Genomic DNA, 24183 nt, shown 5'->3' with positions numbered 1-24183 from the left:
AACAAGTTACATTTTCGGTATCCAACATCGTTCTGTTAACATATTGATTGAGACTCTATCAAATTTTCATTTCATTCAATCGTTTCTCCTCTAATATGATTCAAAGATGTGGATTCGTAATGTGAAATAATCCACTCCTTGTTAATCTGACTCCATTTCATTCTCTCTTCTTTACAATTCTATTTACCTGCTATATATAGTTGCTTGCTTTGTATAGTTGCCATATACAAAAACGTATATTGGTTTCGCGAGCAATTAATTCTGACTTTGGAGTTCTGAAAGTAAGTTATAGCTCTAGTATGCTTAAAGTTAAAACTATTTTTTAGCCAAAGGCGCTCGCAACATCCTCCCACCTTTTGATTTTTAAATTAGGAGGATCAAAATAACTCAAAATTAACAAAACATTGCATTCAAAATATTAAGAAATCAAAACATGAAATGCACATATTAGAAAAGTACATAATAAAGTTCAAAAGTTAGTTAAAACGTGAAGGTTTAACTACTCTTCTTCCACTTCTAGTTTTTGTTTCATAGTCGTAATTTTCCGAGCTCGGGATTTTGATTTCTTCGTACGAAGCAACCGATTCGTTTTTTCTCGCAACTAGAAGATCGTCATTGTCGTCATTTATACCAAGGGGTATAAACGTTGCACAGGACGCATACGTTCTCCACTCGCTGTTTTCTGCTTTACTATACGGATGCAACCATCTCTCTCAGGAAACACTTCGATTATCATTCCCAAAGGCCAATCTAGTCGCTTTTTGATATCACTTTCAATTATAACAATATCTCCCACTTACCCTTGTCTAGATTCCTTTCTCTTTGGCTTCTTCTGGATTAACAAGCTTAGATATTCTTTTCGAAATCTTTTCCTCAAGTCCTCTCGTAATTTTTGTTGATACTGATATCGTTTGGAGATATTTACTTTATCCAAAGTCTCTTGAATGAACATCGAGGGAATCAGTGGAGTTAAATCATTCGGATCTTCCGATCTCGTGTTTCTTGTAGTAAATTCTCTGGTTTTCACATAGGCATTTTTTTAAGACACAGATGGGACACATATAATGGAACTACGTAACAGAAGAGATGTTACAAGTTGCAGCCCTCAGAGAGTAACAACTAAGATGAATCATATGATTTTGAAGGCTTTGCAGCCAACGTTTCTTTCAGAAGCTAAAATATATTGATCATCTCACCCGATAGACTTCGCGAAATTGGTGCACAGCTATTTCGTAATCAATGGAACTCACCTCAGCCCCTCACTGTTTTTTTTTACATCCCCCCATCAATCAGAAATAGGAGCGCCACATCTTGGAATTAGGCAAAAAGGGATCTGAACATTACAATACTTAATTTCCTTTTTATTTAAATGCAAAAATTAACTATTATGAGTTATTTTGAAGCCAAACTAGAAAATTGGGATTTTCTCCCATTTCGGATGTCTTGTCCCTCCCCTGTCGGCAAATTTCTGCCGCCAGTACTGAGAAAATTCCAGATCAAATTTGATGCAATTAATTAGTTTCGTTTTCGAATTATTGCATTTACATGTTTTTAAAAGTACAGACCGTTAAGAAATAAGTTAAATTGAAGATACAATATTGCGAAATTTAGAAAATAAATGACCGAGCTTTTACGTTTTTAATAGTGCTATGTCATGGGATTGATCCTCATTAGAAGCGTTCATGTACACATTGCGTAAAGTATATGTATGTCAATTAAAATAACATGATTTTTAAAATCTGATAATTTGCCAGAATAATGAACATAGCTATGTTTATACGATTTAAAAAAATTAAATAAGCCGAAATTTCTGGCAAACCAACTGGTCGCCAAAGGCAATTAGATCCCCTTCATCGTTGGGAAAAGGTCTCGGTAGTTTTAAAAATCTATGAAAATTAAATAATGTAGTCTGCTATGTTTAGATAAGCGTCTTTGAAAAATAAGTATTTACACTTTAAATTGCCATACAAAACATTTTTATGCTGTGATCATTTCAGAAATTCAAAGCTGACTTTTCTCTATTGGAAAGATCCATGTACACAATAAACTGAGCATACGAAAGAAATAAAAATAATATTTTTTTTAAATATCTGACAATTTGAAGGAATCATAAAAAATAGCTATGATAGCTAAATAGCTATGAAAATAGCTAAAATCAAGCTATTAAATATAGCAAATATCGCCAGGGAACCAGCTGTGCGCTAACTTCCTCATCGGTAAGGGAAGAACTCGGTAATGTTACATTAGCAAGAACCATTTATAAATCAACGAAACACTTTATAATATTTAATCCAAAGTTTTTGACAATATAAGTATTTACACTTTAAACTGGCATATAAGATACTTTTTCGCAATAATTATTTCAAAAGTTGCAAGATGAAGTAACATTAATGTCGAGCTAAAATACTAAAGGCTGGCACATATTTTAATTATTTGAGTATTTTAAGAAATAATAAATTAAGAATAATAAATAGCAGAAATACACAGCTACCTAGAAATGGACCCCAGAATAACATATGCAAATTTTATGTCATAAATGTTTAATAATATAAAATTATTTTTTTGAAGAAATCATTAAAACACAGTTTAACGAAACATTTAATTTTTAGTAATCTTTAATCTCGGTGAGCCAGCTAATCACCAAATGCGGCTAGCAAGAAATAAGAATTCATCCATTAAAAGAAGTTTGCGAAATAAAATTTATTTAGTATTATTTCATTAAAAATTATTTTTTATTTAACTATTTTTGTTTTTCTAAATTCAATTGTATGGATGCATTTCTAAAGAAATCAAAAATGCCTTAATCTTCTAAATCTATAAACCATATTTTTTTTCCTTCTTCACACTTTTCTAGAAATAATTTATATTATTTTCTATATTTTTCTAAGAAATGTCTACATAAAATTCCCTTACATTTCAAAAACCGTTATTACAAATAATGGTTTATGCATTTTAAAATTCATTGATTAAAATTTAATCAAAGAAAATTATACATAAAATCAAATTAATGTACAATAAGATAGTTCCTTGGATTCAAAGGCCATTTCTTTCCTTCTTTCTTTTCAACAGACTGTAAATGTTTTTATTCAATAAACAGGATAAGAATTCTTTTTAAAAATTATTGGATGATGAAAAAAGATTAATTTTAGCATATGCATTATTTAGATTATCTGGAGATTTTATTCTGCATATTAAATACAAAATCCTGTTAATGGAAAGATAAACATATGTCAAAGAATTAAAAGAAAAGATGATTAGATTTACGAAAAGCAGCACATATTTAAGTCTTTCCTTTTAATATTAGACAGTGTAGTTTGAAATAATTTTTAACAAACATGATTTTTTTTCAGAGGAACAATATAAATATAGGAAGTTCCTAGCAAAATGAATACAGTAAATCTATTTCGTGTGGGAGGGTGAAAGGAAAATATTTGAAGGTGCACATTAACTTAAGAGGCCTGCTTATTTCTTTTTATTCAAGTTGCAAGCAACAAGGTTGTGTTTGAAAGAACTGTTGAATGAAATGATTATTTAAATTCCTTTGCAATATAGCAATTTTTATTCATTTCAGTTAGTTATTGAAAGATCTAAAATAACACTTAGCAACTTGTAATTTAATTTATAAAAATATATTATTAACTATATATAATAGTTTTAAAGTTCTTATATTACTATGCATAAAAAGTATTTTCTATAGCAGCAATTAGACATCTTATATCTATATAAATTTTCTTTTTTGCCTTTCTACCATTCTTCTTAAAGTACAGCATATACCATATTCCTCCAATATCTTTGTATGGATCAGCTTTGATTAAAATTCGGAACAGTAGAAAGAAAAGAAAGGGAAGTCTCGCCTCCCTTTCTTCTAATAATTCTAACAAAACAAAGGAATAGGGAACAAACTTTCTTGCTTCAAAAATATCAGTACTAAATCGCTTTAAATTCGAAATCTCTCCAGTCGGACAAATTCTATCGGACATCTTTATCTTCTATCTATAATGTAAATAAATATGTAGCGATTGGCGAAGATGGGCACCGAACTCGTAATGTTTGGGTTAGTAGCCGAGTAACAAGACCACAAGATAAAAGTAATTACTCATGTCCGATAGAATTTGACTTATAAAGCTATTTATCTGACTTATAAAGCTTCAACACATTACTTCCATTGGACAGATCGTATCGATTGTTACTTTCTAACGTGATTCAAGACCTGTAATCGAAATATCACCAGTAAGCTCATGTCAGAGATTTGAATCACACCCCTTTCCCTAGGGGTCCTTTGATATTGGTTTGATACGAGCCGTTATTACGTCACCAATATCAAAAAGTCACAAATACCAGTGATCAATACTTTTCAAAGAGGGGTGTGATTCAAACCCTTGATGCGATCTTACTGGTGAAATTTCGATTATATATCTTGGATCACTATAGAAAGTAACAATCGATACGATCTGTCCAATGGAAGTAATGTGGTGAAGCTTTATAAGTCAGATAAACAGCTACGGGACATGAGTAATTACTTTTATCTTTTGGTCTTGTTAGTCGGCTACTAACCCAAACATTACGAGTTCGGTCCCCATCATCGCCAATCGCTACATATTTATTTACATTATAGATAGAAGATAAAGATGTCCGATAGAATTTGTCCGACTGGAGAGATTTCGAACAAAACAGAAAAGGAGAAATCTGTGAATGGGTTGAAAAGTGAACAGACCGGTTATTCTTATAATTATCATATTATCGAATTGCATATCACTGAAATTTATCAGAGCGGTGACTTTACTGGAAAGTTCAAAGCTCGAAATCACCGCTCCACTTTAGGGGAGTGACCTTGACTGTCCGACATTCGCATTTGACAATGCACTATTCCATACAAATTAATTTAAGTGCTTGTGACATGACTGACTTTGATTACGTATATTCTGTTTACTGCTGGCGCCATCTATTGGTCGAATACAGAACTAAAGTAAACATTTTAAAGAAATAATATATATATTTAATTCAAATTTTTCAGAAAATGGTTTACTCCAATAAAAAATTAAATAAATAGTTTTGAGAAAAAAAAATCAAATTTAAGAAGTAATCTGAAATAGATAAATTAATTCAATCACACGTTACTTAAATTAGTAAATTAAGTATTAATTACAATTAATAAATTTTAAATTTAATACTAACTAATAATTTTTATTTAATAATATTTGAAATAACAGATATTTGGGACAAATATTTAAAAAATAACAATAGCAAAATTATTTGTTATTCAAAAAATCGTGATTATGCATCTCTAGTCATCCCTAGAAAAAGAATGTATTTAAAGTCGATTCCTTTTTTTTTTGTGTGTGTGTTTTGTTAAGTATGACTCAAATTTGAACTTAAAAGGAAACTTTGAGCTAAAAACGGAAATTTTGAAGAAACAATACATAAAAAAACTTATATTCTTTCAAAACATTCAATGTTCATTTAAAGTTCCATAAAAGTGTGATTGAAATTTAGAATAGACAATAGTTATTTAGAATAGACAATTAAAAATAACAATAACAAAAATAGTTGTTATTAAACCCTAAAATTAAGCAATCCTGTTTGTCCGTAGTGAATTTTATTTATGAGTTCTGTTTTCTTTGCATAGCATTTCTGGAGATTTTTAATTGAATGATTTCACAAGGTTGTATAAAATACAGAAAGAAAAAAAAATGAAAGCGCCTATTGTTTTAAAATTCATGTCACAAAATGATTTTTTTTTATGAATACGCGTATTTATTTGCAAGATGAAAATACTTGAAAATTGATGGAAGCCTGATTACAACTCAACAAATTTGGTGGATATTGTCTCATGTAAATAAACAATTTCATTTTTGTAATAGCATAAGCTAGTGAAACACTCTCCAACTTTAACTAAACAAATTCAATGATAACCATATATTCTGTTTCTTAATTTTATTGCTTGTTAAATATGAAGCTAACTACCATCTTATTTAAATATAAATTTGTGAAAGGTATACCCGGTAATATATGGATTGGTAAACATCGCTTTGTGCCTCCGGTGACAAGGAAAGTCAGATTAGAGATGTGGAAGAAAATGATGATTGAAGAAGAAGTTATGATGTATTTAAAGAATCCCTATGTAACAGAGGAACAGGAGAAACTTTATCTTGAACAGAATGAAAAACCTCAAGAGAAAGTGTTAATCGAAAAAACATCGACATTGAAACCGCTGAAAGAAAGAAGTGTTGCATACCATTTAAATAGATTAAATCATAATCGCCCATGGGGTGACCATGAATATGAACCTGATCTGAAATAATGAGATTTTTGCTTATTTATTAGTGTTATATAATGTAATGGATCACTGAAACATCAATATTTGTAAACTTCATATCTGGAATAATATTAAGCTTTTAGAATTATGCTTCAAATAAAAGTTATTTGATAATTATTCTATTAAATAATTTGTTATATTTATTTGATATGTTTTTTGTGAGAGACACTTAGGTTAAATTCTAGAGACGGGTGCCGCCAAGTTTGGCGCCAAATTTTAAAGCTAAAGTCCTCTACGCTTCCAATGTATGGCAACCCTGTTAAGAGAATGCGATATCGGGGGTGATATCGGGGGTGTAATTTTTAACCAATCAGGTTTGAATTGACTTTGAATTTCAACCAATTAGGTCTAAAAAATTTCTGCTGCTCCTCAAGTCTTGTACCGTATTTTTTCATTTCTCTCTTCGATTTCTCTTGTGGTGGCAGCTTTTCGTGGGAAATCTTTCCGAAGATTGGATTTATTCTGATTTCTTCTGCTTGTAAAGTATTTTTTTTCTTACTTTCGTCGATTTTTCTTGTGGTGTAAAATGGCTGGTGTGAATGTGACAAATGAGGAATCCCTTAAATTTCGATTTAGAACGTTTGGTAGCGAAAGCGTGTGTTGAATGGTGCATGAAAATGGATTTAATTGCTGATGGAAGTGTGGTGAATGCGGGCAGGATATGGTATTTACAGAAAGGAAAGGTTTGTAGAAGAGAAGGGCATTATTGTAAATTAACGAAATTCACATCGTTAAATCGGGTGAGTTCAAAAAAATTTGTATTGTTATTTTTGTGCATTTTTTTAAATTTAACATTGTTCAAATTGAGCTATTTTTAATTATTTCTGATATAATTATTCTTATTTTATTATTATAATATTCTAAATTCTATAATATTCTAAATATAATATTCTATTAAATATAATTATTCTTATTTTTGTATACTTCATGCCAAATTTTTCTCCTGCCATCGCCCCAAAGACGCTGTAATCTTCAGAAAAGAATCTCTTGAAAATAGTCATAATATTGAGAAATACAATTCTGAAGATTACAGCGGACGCGGGGCTTGGCGAGAAAAATTTGGCGGGAAATCGCCAAATGGTACCCGTCTCGAGAACTGTCCCCAAATCATTTCCCATGGGTATTAACTCAATCACATTTGGGTTCTCAGAGTTTTGATATAGTAAATCAAAAGAAATTTGCATTAACTTAAAAATAAATTTTATAGATAGCACAACAGAAAATGAGGTTTTACTGATAGAACTGAGGAATTACTTTACATGATAGATAAATTTTATCTAAAACAGGTTCTTTACCCTAAAACAAATGCTATGTTTCTTAATTAATAAAACCGAATTGGCATATTGTACTTCAGATAATTATTGAGTAAATAAATGCTTCATATTTATTTTGAAAAAATACGTTGACTAATCATTCAATTTTACATGTTGAAATTTATGTAACATAATTAAAAGTATAATATATGTAAATATGTAAGTAATACATATATAAATAATCGTAGATTCCAAAAAAAAAAAAATACAAACAAAACTTTGCGCGTTTTTTATTTACTAAAGAAGCAAGTATTAAACTTTCAATACAGATATGCCGGAAAACAAAACTCCATTTCCATAGAACAACTATCATATTTTAACCATATATAACGACGTTTCAATCCTTAAAAAAATCAACTCTTTCAAAATAAAAGATGTTATTAATCAATTAAAACTTACTTACAATTATTTCAAAGTTAAGATCAGAATGTTGAATTCAAAAACCGTGATGTGATGCTAATGGACAAAGAAATTTTCTAATTTGGATTTTGGAATAAGTTTTACTGCGCATGCTCAGATTTAACTGGAGAAAACGAGTAATATCCATCTGGTTGCTTGGCAAGAATGGAAAACATAAATAATTACTCTGTTTAGGGTTATCACCAAAGAGAAGATTTTTTTTTCTCTCATTTGTCAATCGGAGATATATTTTAAGAAATTTACCACATGAGTTTAGAAATTTTTCTATTTTTTAAAAGAAATAAAAAACTGAACTATTAAGGCACACTAAATTCTGTTTTGTGTGCAGTTATTCATATGAAACATCGTGCTTGTTTCCTTTGATGCTGACATAACTTTCCTTTTCAAATTTCTTCCAAAAACATCACATTATTTTGTGATATTTGTATTCTGTTCATCTTCACGTTTCTCCCTGTGATCTTTACCTTGTAGCGGAATGGTATGAGCGAGGATAGAACCTGGGACCTTGTGGTTCGCAACCGAGTAACAAGACAGCAAGGCAAAACCAATTGCCCGTTTAGTGTAGTTGTTAACTGGCTTATAAGCTTTTACTACAATCTGATGAATTCGCGATAATTCGAATTTTAAAATGTATTTTGAATGATTAGCGCATTTTTGAAGAGAAATCCGTGCTTACTATAAGCGTAATGCAAATAGCAACCACGTGTTTCATGAAAAAACCAATGACCCTCTCCTTAATAAATTCTGCTATATCAAGGCAGAGTAGGGATAACGAATATTTTACGAGCGGATAATACGTAACGAATATCATAAAATCACAAATACCAGTGATCAATACTTTTCAAAGATGGGTGTGATTCAAATTCTTGATACGATCTTACGGGTGATATTTCGAGTACAGGTTTTGGATCTCGATAGAAAGTAACAATCGATATGATCTGTCCAATGGAAGTTCTCGAACAAAACAGAAAAGGCGAAATCTGTGAATGGGTGAAAAGTGAAAGGATCGGTTATTCTTGGAATTATCGTATCACTGAATTGCATATCACTGAGATTTATCGGAGCGGTGACTTCACTGAAAAGTGTGAAGTCGCCGCTCCACTTTGACTTTCCGATTTTCGCATTTCATAATACACTATTCCATACAAATCATTTTTAATTGCTTGTGACATGACTGCATATATTCTGTTTACTGCTGACGCCATCTATTGGTAGAATATAGAACTAAAGTAAACATTTTAAAGAAATGACATATATATTTAATTCAAATTTTTCAGAAAATCAATGAATATGGTTTACTCTAATAAAAAAAATTAAATAAGTAGTTTTGAAAAAAAAAATCAAATTTAAGAAATAAATAAATTAATTCAATCACTCGTTTACTTAAATTAGTAAATTAAGTATTAATTACAATTAATAGATTTTATATTTAATCCTAAGTAATAATTTTTAATTAATAATATCATTGAAATAACAGATATTTGGAAAAAATATTTAAAAATAACAAGAACAAAATTATTTGTTATTCAAAAAATAGTGGATTATGCATCTCTAAGGCAGAGTGATCACAAAGATTTTATCGATAAGAGTAGCCAGTTATATATTTACTCCTAAAAAATTTTCTAAATCCGATTACATTGTATGATCCTTCTCTGACTTTTAGCTTCTGCTTGGCACTCTTTGATATAATCAGTTAGGCCCGTATGTCCCGGCAATTCAGAACCCCCTTAAAGTGCTATAGCAAGGAGCTCAAATAAAATTCCTCTTAAAACACTGACTGATACATTCACGCATATTCACGATCACGTACCAAACAAACCGCATCTGTTCAATTTTCAACAGTTCTGAGCATGTCGTGATGTCTGCCGATAACGTTGACGAAATGATTGTTCAGTAAATATTACGCTAGCCGATCAATAATTAAAAACTTCTGATTTTTTTTAAAGATATTATTTTGAATTATTTTCGCCAAATTTTCTTAGTCATATAATTTTATTTCTTATATTAAAATTTTAATTAGTATTTTCAATGGAATTATTGTTTTTACATAATTAATTAACATCGCTTTTTAATTCGTTTGGTGTGGCTTTATTCTTTCCTTTCCCATATCCTTCCACCCCCTTTTTTTATCCGAAGGATACATTTTGACAAATGACTAGGGCAGTGTTTCTGAAAAATTACTTGTTTTTTTTACATATTATTTCAATATTATTGAATGTTGAATCTTATGAATATAGTTCCCCTAGTCAGTTCTTTTTAAAAATAATTATTAGTCTTAGATAAGTTAATATTTTAAAGCTTACTGAGATAATTATTATATTTTTTTTTCTTATGTAATTATTTTTATAAATATTGAGACTTTGATGTTTTCAGTTTGCTCAGAGGAAAGAAGATGAAACTCAAATTAGTATATATTGAATAAATTATGTTTACAATTTCAAATTATAAAATTTAAAAGGTATGGATACCTTTTTTTAAATCTATGCAACTTATGAATAAATAGTTTCATTTTAATTTGTAGAAATCATTAAAGGAAAACAAACAAAATCACGCTTTCATAATTTTTATTTACACATTACAAATATAAATATATATATAGAGATATATATATATATAAAATATATGTGATGATTATTTGAAAAAATATGATCAAATTTATGTTTTAATGTACTCATTAATTCAAAAAATTAAAATTAAACTATTTACTATTTATCACCATTTATTTTTCTAGACACTTGGAAATAATATAAACACAGTATGACAAGAATGTCAATGTAAATGATGAAATCAATTTTATTCAACAGAAACATCCTAGATACTAAAGAACAATTTTTTTAATCACTAATAAAAACATAATGTTGAACAATATATTTTTAAAGCAGGACATTAATGAAATTTTTTTTAATGCTAAAGTTACATTATATATATACATTATATAAAGTTAATATATATATATATATATATATATATATATATATATATATATATATATATATATATATATATATATATATATATATATATATATATGAAGTTGGGAATAAAAATTATATAATAAATGCTGATATGGAAATTGATTTTCAATGAAAAGACCTTTATTTATTAAAACAGAAATCACTGAGGTGCACAGTGTTATAACAGAATATTATGATAACAGTCAATTTCAGTTTAAATACAATAAACTATTGACATTTAATTTTTAACAATAGAAAAGTTGTTTGATATAAATTCACTTTGAATCCATCACAAATCTGCAAATGTAATTAGGAAATTAGTAATATTCACTTCCACCTAGGTTTAGCATTATAGCAGTTGTTATGTTTGCAACAGGAGTTTGTTTACCGACATTAATTAAATTTAGATAAGATTTTGTAAAAGAATGCAATGCAATATTCATGTAAACATTTTAAAACCTTCTAAGCATATTCAAAATTATCAGAATTTTCATCAAATGTGAATAAAGTAAATTAGAAATGCACTCACGATTTTGTTTGATTGTTTTTGACGGCAAATCGCTTACCGATTTCTTTTTCTTCGAAGAGTTTTTCTAACAAATTACTAGAACAGCTATATTTAATAAATGGACACACACTGAATGAATTCTTCAAAATGATCGGAGCATATCACGGACTTCGAAGGCTTGAAAAAATCTATACCAAAGCTATCAACCCAAATCAGGATTGTTGAAAGGAAAATAAGAAAACATTTTATCATGGCAGTCACTGTTGTGTTTCGCATTCAAGCATGCATCCATTAGCACACCTGTATTTCCTTTGTTAACACATAATAAGAGGAAAGAAAATGACTCAAAAATTATAACTTCAAATCTAAACAAAAAATCCGCTTCATACTTGGCGGAGAACGTTTATGGCAGACTGATCGACGAAAGCGGTGCGGATGAAACTTAAATGCCATACGCAAGAAGTACATGACATGTGACTTTTACATCACATGAATTGACCGCATTGATATATTTGGCTAGCACAGAGAGTAAAACTACTACCAACATAACTGCGGTCCTGGTGCGTAGTGGCGGATTTTCGCACGGGCGTTGGAGGCGGTAGACTCGCGAATTGAAATGTAGGGGGGGGGGGGGAACTATATCGTAGTGCTGAATCGGCAGCAATATTTTTCATTGCAGATTTGCTCAGAATTTTTTTCCTTTTATATAGAAAAAAAGAAAGAAAAGGAAAGAAAATAAAAGATAACTAAAGGAAAGGGAAAAGAGTGAACCAAACAGTTGGAAATAACTATGAATGGAAAAACTAAAAATAAATCATTTCAAAAGTAGTAATATTTGTTCTATTGTATTAATTCACGCTCATCAGATTCTAGGACGAGACTGTGGAATGAAGATTTTAGCAAAATTCAACACAAAACATGTTTTATTAAATGTTCAACACACACACGCAAACACAGGACACGAACAAGTTACATTTTCGGTATACAACATCGTTCTATTAACAAATTATCGTTCGTCATCTGACGCCACAGTTTAACTCCGCCTCGCGGTTAGTATCACTTCGCATCAGTTCGTAACATCCTCCCCACCATTGAGTCTTGGTGAAGAGACTCAAACTCATAGCAAATTTGGTTTAAAAGATCTAGTCTCTTAGGTGCTTTCAATTCTATTGCTGATGAAGTGTACTTTTTAAGTACAATTTCTTCAGGTGACACACTTTCAACAGAATCTGGAATTGATTCCTCTGCAGTCTGCTCCAAATTTTTATTTGATTGTATTTTCAAGGGGAAAATATGTTGCACAGGTCGCAAGACTGTCCCGTTAGCTGTTTTTAGCCTAACAGTATGGAACTTGCTATCAGGGCCCGGAATTAATTCGATAATCAAAGCCGAAGGCCAATCTCATCGTTTTTTGACACCGTCACCTATTAAACCTACTTCTCCTGCTTTAGGTTTTCGAGTTATCTTGTTTTCATTTCATTTTTGGATAATTGTCCAATGTATTCTTTTCTGAAACGATGCCATAAGTCGTTAAAGAGTTTCGATCTACATCTTATTCTCTTTTGAAGATATTGACAATCAACTTTATCAATATCTGCAACTCCAAAACATCGAGTTTAATTAGAAACATGAAAGGGGTGAGCAAAATCAACTCCTGAGAATTTTCGGATATTTGCCGTCAAAGGTCTAGAATTAATTATCGACTCACAATTACATATGACAATTTCAAGTTCTTCATAAGTTAAAACAGATTTACCTAAAGTACGCCTTAACAGTTCTTTTTTTGACCGAACCACCACTCTCCCTACCAAGCTGAGGTAGGAGGGATAAATTTCCAGAATATTCTCTGTAATTTGGATTCTCTTGCAATTTTTCCCAATCCAAATTCGAAAATTCATTGAAAGATTTACTAAAATTATACAAATTATCTGAATATACCGTCTGGCAATAAACTTTCTGAGAACTAACGAAAAGGAACCCGTCGATAAGTATTTCACAAGTTCAAGCAGAACAACCGTGTACACTCTGCCTGTGAAAAGGACGATCCAAACCTTTTCGCCAGATTTCAAAATGAGGGGGCCAACAAAATCTAGTTCGGTGCCTGAAAGACTGAACAGTCTGAAACCCTGTCTGATGGCAAAGGTGGAGGTTCAGTTAATATCGATGTCACTTTAAAACGTTTGCATTTTATACATTGGTTGAAAACACTTCAAATGGTTTTCCTAAATCTTATAATCCAAAATTTTTCATGCAACATACATTATATTATCTGAATACTGCATGAGAATTCTTTTTGTGAACAAATTCAATCAATAATCTAGTAAACCTACTTTTACCTGGAAATAATATTAGTGTCAAAAATGCTTGATCATCTTCATGTTGAATAATTCCAGTTTTAACTCTTAAGACACCTCGGAAAAGTAATTGTTTTGAATAAATAAAATCAGAGTTCTTTTAGAATTTTCAATTTCAAAATTAGATAGTGTTAAATCTTTACATGAAACGCAAAACCCATGCAAATACATTAATCATTTTATCATAATCGGATACTCTTTCTGCATAACAAGGGGGGGATCTTCTGTTAGATTCATACTGACTAACTTGCTCTTTCTCTTTTAAATACCTACTTCCTCATGCTGACAAATAATTTCACTAACAGGCCAGTACTCTGGTTTTTCTTTCAACCAAGATGGAATTAAACATTTGTTGCCATTTGGAATTAAACATTTGTTGAGGAGTACATCCGCGAGATAAGAGATCATCAACATTCAAATTTCCAGGTACATGTCGCCATAAATAGCTGCCAATTAGTTCTTTAATCTCTTTCACGCGATTTGCAACGAAAACCAAAAATTCCATGCTTTTCAATCCACCACAAAGCAACAGTGGAATTAGACCAGAGTATAACTTTTATACCTGATGTATCAAGAACCTTGATAGTAGAACTTACAAGTCTTGCTCCGATACAAAAAGCCATTGATTCCATCCTTGGAATGCTCAGAGATTTTATAGGAACCACTTTGTTCTTAGTAATTTTTGTACCACAAGATAAAATTTCAAAATCAATTTTACACTTTAGCGTATCTTCATCTAGATTCCAAATTATGCCCAATACAGAAGTGTTTCCAGAATGCTTGCTAGTATGTCTTAACTCTACTTTACTCTCCCAAACTCTCAAATTAAAGCAACTTTCAGACATAATAAGTTCAGCCCTTTCAATAAAATTTTCAGCCTCTGCAGCATTATACACTCCAGTTAAACAGCTCTCAAAATAAGAGGAACATTTAAGTTTTTGAAATACATCAGGAAATTCTGTATAATTATTAAGAAGTTGCATTATGGTAGCATTCAATAAAAAGAGGCTCGCTGATACTCCAAATACAATTCTACAATGACGGTCTATTGTTTCTACATCATCACAAGGTTAAAAAAATCGATGAAAATCCGTATTTTTCGGTGCGACTGACATCATCAAAAACACCTTTTCCACATCAACACTTAGACCAATGGGATGCATTCTAAATCTGTCAATTATGCCTGGTAACAAAGAAATAAGATTAACACTTTTAAAAAGACAATCCTTTAAACTTAGTTTCCCTCTCTCACAAGCAGAGACATCAAATACCGGCCGAATTTTTGAGGTCTGACTGCTCATTTTTACTACCGTTCTATGGGGTAAATAATGACATTTTTCCCAAACTTACGTTTTCGGAACACGGTCAATGAGATTAAGTGTTTCCCATTCATCAAAAACATTTCTATAATCTCTAATTAAATTGTTGTACTTTAATTTTTTCATGTCTTTTCAGAGTTGATTCCTTATAATCCAACAAATTTTGAGAAAAGTCTTTAAACGGTAATTCCAATTCATAACGACCATCTGGGAGAATCTTTAATTTTTCTTTAAAATCAATCAACTGTTCATCATAAGTCGTTTTTGCACCTTCAACTTTTGCTGCATGAACAATTCCCAAACTTTCAAGTTTCCAATAGTCACTCAGATAGAGATTTTTGAAACATGCATCGCTATTATATAGTTTCCGTGTATGTTTCATTCAAGTCATATTCAATTGACTTGTCTTCATGAATTTTCTTGAATGGAGCCCAAAATATCAGAAAATACTTTGCATCTCTATTAAATTTCTTAAACTCTATTTTTGGAAGCTGGAAGTTTAGTTTTTCGTTTTCGGAGAAGGATACATTTTTTCCAATTTCTCTTCGATTCCGGTGATGAGCTCTAAATCTCTCTCTCTATAAACTTTAGTTTCCGAAAATTCATCTTCAAACTTCACTTCTGAATCTTCCGTTTTCAGAATCATATTATTAATTTTTTCTTGAACATTTTCAAGTGGATGACATTTATCATCCAACTGTTTTCTTAATGGGGTCAAAATTTTCAAATCCCATTCCTCCGTCCCGGTTTCGGTTTCAATTTTATTAGCACTGATGGTGAAGAAAGATAGTAATTCTTTTCGTTTTGGTTTTAGAACAGACAGATCCATTTTCTCGATTAGTTTCTTTTTCAATCATAAAATTCTGTTCCAGTTTTCCAGGATATAAAAAAATCCAAAGTTCGTTTCGTTTTGAAAGTAAAATAAAACGTACTTTCATTTTCAAGAATAATCAAATCAAAATTCTAATCACTCCAACTTTCAAAAAATTCATTCAAATATCAATATCATTAAGTTCAAAATTCACTTATCGAAATTCAGCAGTTTATTTCAAAGTTCGTAATCCACAGTCTCGTCCTAGAATCTGCCGAGTATGGATTAATACACGTTAATAGAACATATTTGGCGTCCGCGACTGGATTCGAATCAGAAGATTGCAGGTTCGAATCTTGTCGCGGACACCAAATATGTACTATTAACGTGTATTAATTCATACTCGGTAGATTCTAGGACGAGACTGTGGAATGAAAATTCTAACAATGTTCAACATAAAACATCTTTTATTAGACGTTCGACATACACACTCAAACACGGAACACAAAACACGAACAAGCTGAGGTCACAGTGTAACTCTGCCTCGCGGCTAGTATCACTTCGCAACAGTTCGTAACAATATTCAAGAAATTTCTAACATATAAAAAAAATTGTAAAATCTTGGAAAGAAAACGAAACATTAAAACCATTTGTTCAAAATAAATTGCACTAAGATTAGCAAAATCACATGTTTTGAATATTTTTATTAACTGAGGGAGATATGGCACACCGGGTCGAGGGACATTCTAAATACTTTCTTTTTTCTTCGGAAGCAAATAAGCAACTGTGTTTTATTTATTTGATTTAGAAGGATAGTGTTCTCAAATGCATTATAATTAAAATATTTCTATCATGATTTATATCAAATATGTTTGCAAATCCGTGAGATCCAATTTTCCTTTCGTTTTCTGAACGATTCAGAAGTAAACATTTCTCAGCTAACATAAGATGAAGAAAATAAAAGCCCCCTTTTACAAAAAATATCAGTGCCATTCCCCGCACCAACAAAAGCGTGTAAAATTGACCTCACTCTTGACCTTAGGCAGAGGGAATGACTGATTTGTCGAAACTTCTGTGTATTTATCGTTTCCTGTCGTCTACATTTCCATTAAAGCATTTATTTTTCCCGAAATTTTCTTTTAGCTGAATTTTTGAATATCCCAGTTTCTATACACATTTTTCAAGCACCGTGAGAAACAAACGTCATTTTCTTAGAATTAAAACTATAATTTTTCTCAGCTATCATAAATATTTATTCAGTGCCATTTTTTTAATGATTTAAAGATAATTCATTCTATAATTTTCTATATGTGTTAATTTTTTTTAAATTGAAAGCATTTTATAACAAAAAATATTAAAAAATAAAATGATAATTTTAATTTTGTGCTTGTCATTTTCTTATTAATTTAATACTTTTAAATAAAAGAAAACATTTATGACTTCTTATTTTTTTTAAAAATTCCATAATAAATAAGGAATATATAACTATTTGAATTCACAGAGTTGAAATTTTATGAAAAAATACTCAGAAATAACAATAACAAAAAAAAAAGTATTATTCTTAGGATTTATTTCCAATATAGGAAAAAAAAAAAATTCCAAAAAACACTTCATGCAAATGCTTTCATCAAAATATTTATTACAAAAAAAAGGTTGAAAATTTTTATTAGTTTGGTACAAAAATCACGCGAATGGTATTTATTACACAATAAAAGAAGAATTACTGTTTAATAAATGGTGGATGTCGTGGCTGGTTCGTGAGTGCTTTCAATAAATAGGCAAATAGAAAACTTAACAAATTTATTGCAGATTCGTTCGAGTTACTCTGCTCAGTAACTCCTTCTCTTCCAAGAGCCAACACTCGAATGACATCACTCTTTTAATTACACTCGCGCTAGTGGTCTAGCGCCATCTATGAACGTTTATTTCCTAACGCTTCAAAATCCAATCACTACAGTGGAGTTTTTATTAAAGTGAACTCAGTTATGGGAATGGTAACATTTATTAAAGCCAAAGAGTTGACAATTTTTAACGCTCTGATTTAAACTTTTCTCTGCTGTGCTTTTTTAAAAAAATCGTTAGTTTTTTTTTTTTTTTTTCTTATACTAGATTATGAAATTCTTTACTTCCTCTTTTTTTTTCTGCAAGTACTATTTACATTCGAGGGGAGGGAATTGACATGTATTTATAACTAGTTAATTACATATTCATTCTGAAAATTTTAAAGTAGTAGTCTCTTTAAATGCGTTATAATCAAATGCATGTTGTTTATAGCAAGTTATTGTTATGACGCTTTAATATTTACAATACTCAAATCATAGATTGTTTCAGGGAGTTTAGGAACTCTGTCTTTTTTTTTTAATGCAAACTCTTCCTTCCTCAAAAAAAAAAAAAAAGCTTGGTATTTTTTTAAATCATTTTGTTTTTATGTTATTGAAAATATGCTTTCAATTTTTACCGCCATTAAATATTTTGAAAACACACCGAATGATATATATAGTTATTTTTTATAGTATAATTTAATTCTTTATTTTAATTATTTTTATTTTTTTAATTTTAATTCAATGCTATATAAATCTAGAGAAATATATTTCTGACTCTTTTGTATGTTCGTTCTCCTAAGTGAAGTGTGCGCACTCGGTGAATAAAATCTTTCAAATAATGTTGAGATGCATTGGCAGCTGAGGCAACGTGACTATTTCTTCTTTTTACGTAGGGGCACATTTACGACCTGGAAGGGTGTTGCCATTTAAACTATAAGAACAAAGACGGTTGAAAAATAGCTGCTTTGAAACTGAAATTACTTTGAAAGAGGTAAGAAGTCTTATTGTGTTGCACATTGTATTGATTTGTTGTATTAATTATTTTTTTTTATAAAAGCATGCTATTGTTTAAAACTATTTCTAAGAAACATCTGCAAACATAAATTAAGAATAAATGTTCAAGATGAAATAGAAAAGAGCATTTAATGTATTTGAATATCGTGAACATTTTGATCATGAATTGGATATCGAGCAGTTATAAATTTATATGTCGTGATAATTTCTTGCCTAATATAACCATTTTAACTGTCGGAAATAACAAGATTTTACTCTTTTCCGCATTATCATTAAAACAATTATTGTGATTTTGGCATAAATCGGTGAAATATTTATTAATTAACCGTACATTTGATACATATTAACTCTTTCTCTTTTTAATAAGTTAAATTCCAAGAATTTTTTTAACTAATTATTTTAGTTATAAGTTTAATAACCAGAGCAGAACAGATTGTTAATATGACAATAATGAGCTCACATTGTTGACATGAAATATTGGGTTTTGCAATTATATTATTTAAAACTTTATTAGTTCATCTAGAGTATGTTGAAACTCTTTATACTAAAGTTTTGAGGGAATGTAAATAAGAATATTTTTCCCTAATAGTTACTGAATAGAAAAGTCATTTTATCCTTTTCTGATAACAATTTTTTTTATAAAGAAAGGTGCATTCCCCTCCCCCCCCCCCCCCCGCATCTATTTGATATATACGTATAATGTAAAAATCGTTAGAAAGTGAGCGTAGAGTTAAAATTAAAGGCTAAAATAAACTTAATTCCTATTATTTTCTTTTTATAAATAGGATTTACTAGAAGGGGGCTGAAAATAATTTAGCACCTGCGGCCTCATGTTGTCAGAATCCACCACTGCATTATCCGTTTCTGTTTCGAAGCGCCAATATCAGAAACTAGGAATTAATGCATCCTAACGCTGATTGGATGCTCATATGAAGTCACTAGAAGCTCGGCAAGCTGTCCGTACTGGCTTACTAGCAACATTTTCAAGGAATCAAATTCATTAGTTTTAAAAACCACCAGATGAATCTTAACTGGTCTTTAAAAATGTTATTCTTAATACCTAATTATCAGTGTTTAGGAACAAATTGAAATTCTGTCAGGGCAATGCATTTTGTAAAAAATAAGTTGCAAAAATAATGAAAAAAGGTATTAGCCTAATATAAAACTTATAAAAATCACAGATTTTCACTCACTTTGTTACAGGAAAAAATTACAGTAATTTAATCATTAAATAATGCTGATGCCTTGTGTTCAAAATCTTGTCGCACAAGAAAGATCTGCAGATAGTCAGCGTTGCTCGGAGGTAAAGAACGCGCTTGCAACGAACAAGGTCAAGGGTTAGAACGAAAGCGAAATCCCATTAATTTAAATGTTGAACTTTAATCTGAAAATCTTATTATTCATTTGTTAATATTCTATAAGCTTCCAGAACTTTCTAAAACCTTCTTTATAATTCTAGATTATTCCGTAAAGGTATAAATTCCGAGTTCCGCAAGCCGTAGTGTCAGTTCTTCGCCTGCATGTTAGAGTTGCTTAAAGCTAATAAACTTGATATAGTGTTGCTTTCTGATTTGTTATTCTTCTCACCTCCGTCACAATATATATATTTTTTTATCTTGGTGAATTTTTGACAAAATATCCCATTTAATCATCATAATAAAACAGGTAGAAGGCACAAAATTAGCGATGTGGGATGGGAAAATTCTAAAGGGTATATACCCAAAGCCTGGATATTTTATAAATTAATATAATAATAATAATAACAGAAAGTAGATAGACAATGAAACATCTACATAGTTTTTTAAATATCCTTCAAAAAGTATTTTATATACATAATGTGTTTTTGAATGGCCATTCGAATTTAAATTTTGTGTTTTAATTTACTTTAAGCAGTAAAAGTAAAATTTTTTCCTCTTAAAATTGCAAATGGGTTTCCTTTTAGTTACATTTTAATCCTGACATTTATATTAAAATTAAGAGCAAAAAAGTATATTAAAGTTCATGATCCAGATGAATCCTGTCTATCAAAGAAACTGCAAAAAAAAAAAAAAAAAAAGGAGCGTGTGTCTAATATAAGATCAGTTATTTACAACAGATTCAGCTACAAAGTAATTTACGATCCTGCTGAAATCATTTTACAAAAATACTTTTGTTGAAAGTAATATAAATGAATATACTTTCAGAATAATCCACATTTAAAAACTCTCAACTCATGAGTAATGAGTAGGGCGAAGAGATTTTCCTCCAACTTATGCATCTGAAACAAGGTTCGTAGCTTCTGGCGGCTACGAACTTTATTAAAACTTATTAAAATATGCCTTTTGAATTCAAAAAAACGTTAAGGTAATTTGATTTATTAATCCAAAAAGAATTATAAGCAATTATATATTACGTTTTAGTTTCTATTCTCAGCGCTTTGTAATTAAAAAACCAAACTCAACATTTCATTTTGTTTCAAAAAGGGTTAATATTTTTAGACCACATATTTTATGAAGGATCCATGCAATAAAATTGTATTTTTGCTCTTACTGATTCATGTTTTTAATTGTAATGAAATTTAAAAATTCTCATATTTCTAGTTTTCTTCTTATTAGCTTATTGTAATTCTAAATATGCATTCTATACATATTTATATTATATATAAATATCCTAAATCACAGCAGTGCATGCATTTTACATCCGCTAAAAATAGATATTAAGGTATTTTAGATCACTATACACAGCAATATAAAAATCAAGATTATTCAAACAATTTAGAGATTAATTAACGTCCTGGGTGGTAGTTATTGGAAATCTATCCGTATATACATTCAAAGAAGCATATTCTATTTAATGAACAAATAAAGCCTTTGCAGAAATAAAAATCGACATAATTTCTTTTCAATAAAATTTTTTCGACCATTGTTGCTGCTTATAAATGATATTTGTTAAGTAAAAATATGTTAAACCTACACATATGTCGCATTAGAAATTCACTAAACATTGCTATCATTAAAAAAAAATGAAAATAAAATTCCTGGTACCCACTCATTGTGTTATAATAGTATTTTAAAACAAATATAAAAATGCAAATTGTTTTTTTACATAGCGAGTTAGCTTGCCAAAAAGGCAGTAAATTGCCAAGATAGAAAAAACTTGCATTTAGCTCACGTGATTTAGACAGCCAATGAACGTTAAGTTGCTCAGATCCTTGCTTGTGGTACAGACGCTTGTTTTCTCTTTCCTTTGAATGCCAAAAGTTGCATTTAATAATATTGGTAAGCCAAGAGTTCTTAATGGAATTCTGCTATACACAAAGCACCAATGGACACTTCTACATTTAATTTTAAATTGTCCTTTTAATTAATGACATTAATCTTCATTATCGCGAAAAATTTTCGTTGGATTAAATTTTAAATTAATTCGTTGAATTAAATTTTATACAACTGAAGTGTAAAATTTTAAATATAATGAATATGCTTAAAATGAAAACAATTCAAAAGAATATCACTTAAAAAAATAAGTAACTATTTACAAATTTTATTTCATGATGTAAAAAATAATATGCTTATAAGTAATGTTTATTTTTTTAGAATTTTTAACAATCACTGTAATTTAAATGGCAGGCTATGTCCACTTTGAAATATGAAAACTTGAACATTGATTTTCAATCAAAAGCTGCATTTTAACCATAAATATATTTGAATATTTGGGATGCCTTTTTTTTTTTTTTTCATTTTGTTTAAACCTTATTTTTATTTACAATATCTTGTTGTGCAGCAGCATGAATTTTTAAATAATATTTATAATTTCAAGTTATGATGATAATGGAAGAAGTAACATAGTACAAAAAAAAAAAAAAAAAAAAAAAAACACTCTGATTTAGAATGTAAATATAAATTTGAAATGTTTCACATTTGTATTAGTAGTAAAAAAGAAAACAGTATTAATTTAAATTAGAAAATAGTAAATAATTATATTTTATTTATTATCTTTATGTGTTCTATAGATTAATACATGTTTTTTATAATTTGCAGATTACCCTCTGCCTGCTAAGTCGAAAATTGTAATTTACAAAAATGTCAAGACTATTACTAACAATTAAAAGTGGGTAAGATTATATTTTAAATATTATTAATAATTTTAATTTATAATATTTAATAATTTTACAAACAACTAACTTGTATTTTTCATTGGCAAAACTTTTGCAATTATTATACCGTATAATCAATCAATTACTACAGAGTAATGCTAATCTAAAGATGACTTGACCAATGTATTTACAATACAACAAATTATAAAAACTCTAATTAGCGAAATTGAGTTATGCTGTGTAAATATAATCTTATTTCTTTTCCTTTTGGATGTCTTTATATGAAGTTTTAATTCTATGTAATCTAGAATTTCTTTCTCTATCTAATGAGTACAAAAATACGTGAAATTTACATATATGTAGTAAATTACTTACATTGAATGCAATTTCAATTTTATACTAATTTATAAATTCAATGCATATGAACATATAAATTTTGGTTATAAATAGTTACAATGCATTTAAGATATTTTTAATCCTTATAGACATTGTTTGAATTTTTTGGGTGTAATCATTGACCTCATTACTATTTAAACTGCAAATTGGAGTATAAAGAATAAATAAATACTTGTCACATATATCAGATACTCTTAGAATAGCATAAAACTTTCTTTGTAAATATGTGTATATTACCAATTAAATTGTAATCTGGAATATAAAGTTTTATTATCTGAAATTCAATAAGCTATCCTTTAACCAAGTCAATGTTACTCATTCTATATTTTATATAAAAATTTGTTAATTCAATGTTATTATTCTTATGGATTTTATTTGTATTTTTAAAGAATATTGTGGAAGTTATAAACAAAAGATATGGAACTCCTGCAAGATTTTAGGAATGCAGCAATAAAAATATTTCTGCAGCAGTATTAAAAATCTTTTTCTCCCCTTGAAATTCAAAATAATTTTTTTTTTCAATTAAAATGTATACTTTTTATTTCACATTTCCTTATTGATATTAATTTATTTAAAACTTTATGAAATAACTTTATATATTGTAACTGATTATGTTATTTAACTTTATATTCCATCTAATTCGAACATTTTTATTGACAAATTATTATGTTTTAAGTATTCATAAAAAGGTTAAATTAAAAATTTAAGTTCTAACGCATAAAAATATACACAATGAGAAAATTAAATAGAAACAATAGATATCCATTGTGATCAAGAAATAACAGGAGGTGTTGGGAGCCCTGTAACGTATTATGTACTGGGCGAAATGCAACAAAATTTGGCCGCCACCATACACATTAAAGCATGCGGCTTCGATTAATCA

The 24183-nt window shown here is 29.4% G+C and overlaps 2 protein-coding genes across 2 annotated transcripts in view; one reads left to right on the top strand and one right to left on the bottom strand.

The window, feature by feature from the left end:
• LOC129971478 (zinc finger protein 845-like) overlaps positions 1-8115 on the bottom strand; it is a 34395-nt gene extending 26280 nt beyond the window's left edge. Inside the window, exon 1 of the mRNA XM_056085288.1 lies at positions 8033-8115. The gene's annotated coding sequence lies outside the window, so the exon portion shown is untranslated. The remainder of the gene's footprint in view (positions 1-8032) is intronic.
• Positions 5951-6301, top strand: LOC129971903 (ribosomal protein 63, mitochondrial-like). The gene has a single exon (XM_056085880.1). It carries the CDS (start codon positions 5951-5953, stop codon positions 6299-6301), a length of 351 nt encoding a protein of 116 aa, XP_055941855.1.
• Positions 8116-24183: the final 16068 nt, after the last annotated feature.

The sequence above is a fragment of the Argiope bruennichi genome, chromosome 6 (genome assembly GCF_947563725.1).
Source record: "Argiope bruennichi chromosome 6, qqArgBrue1.1, whole genome shotgun sequence".
NCBI classification, from domain to species: domain Eukaryota; kingdom Metazoa; phylum Arthropoda; class Arachnida; order Araneae; family Araneidae; genus Argiope; species Argiope bruennichi.
This window is presented reverse-complemented; position numbering and strand designations above follow the sequence as displayed.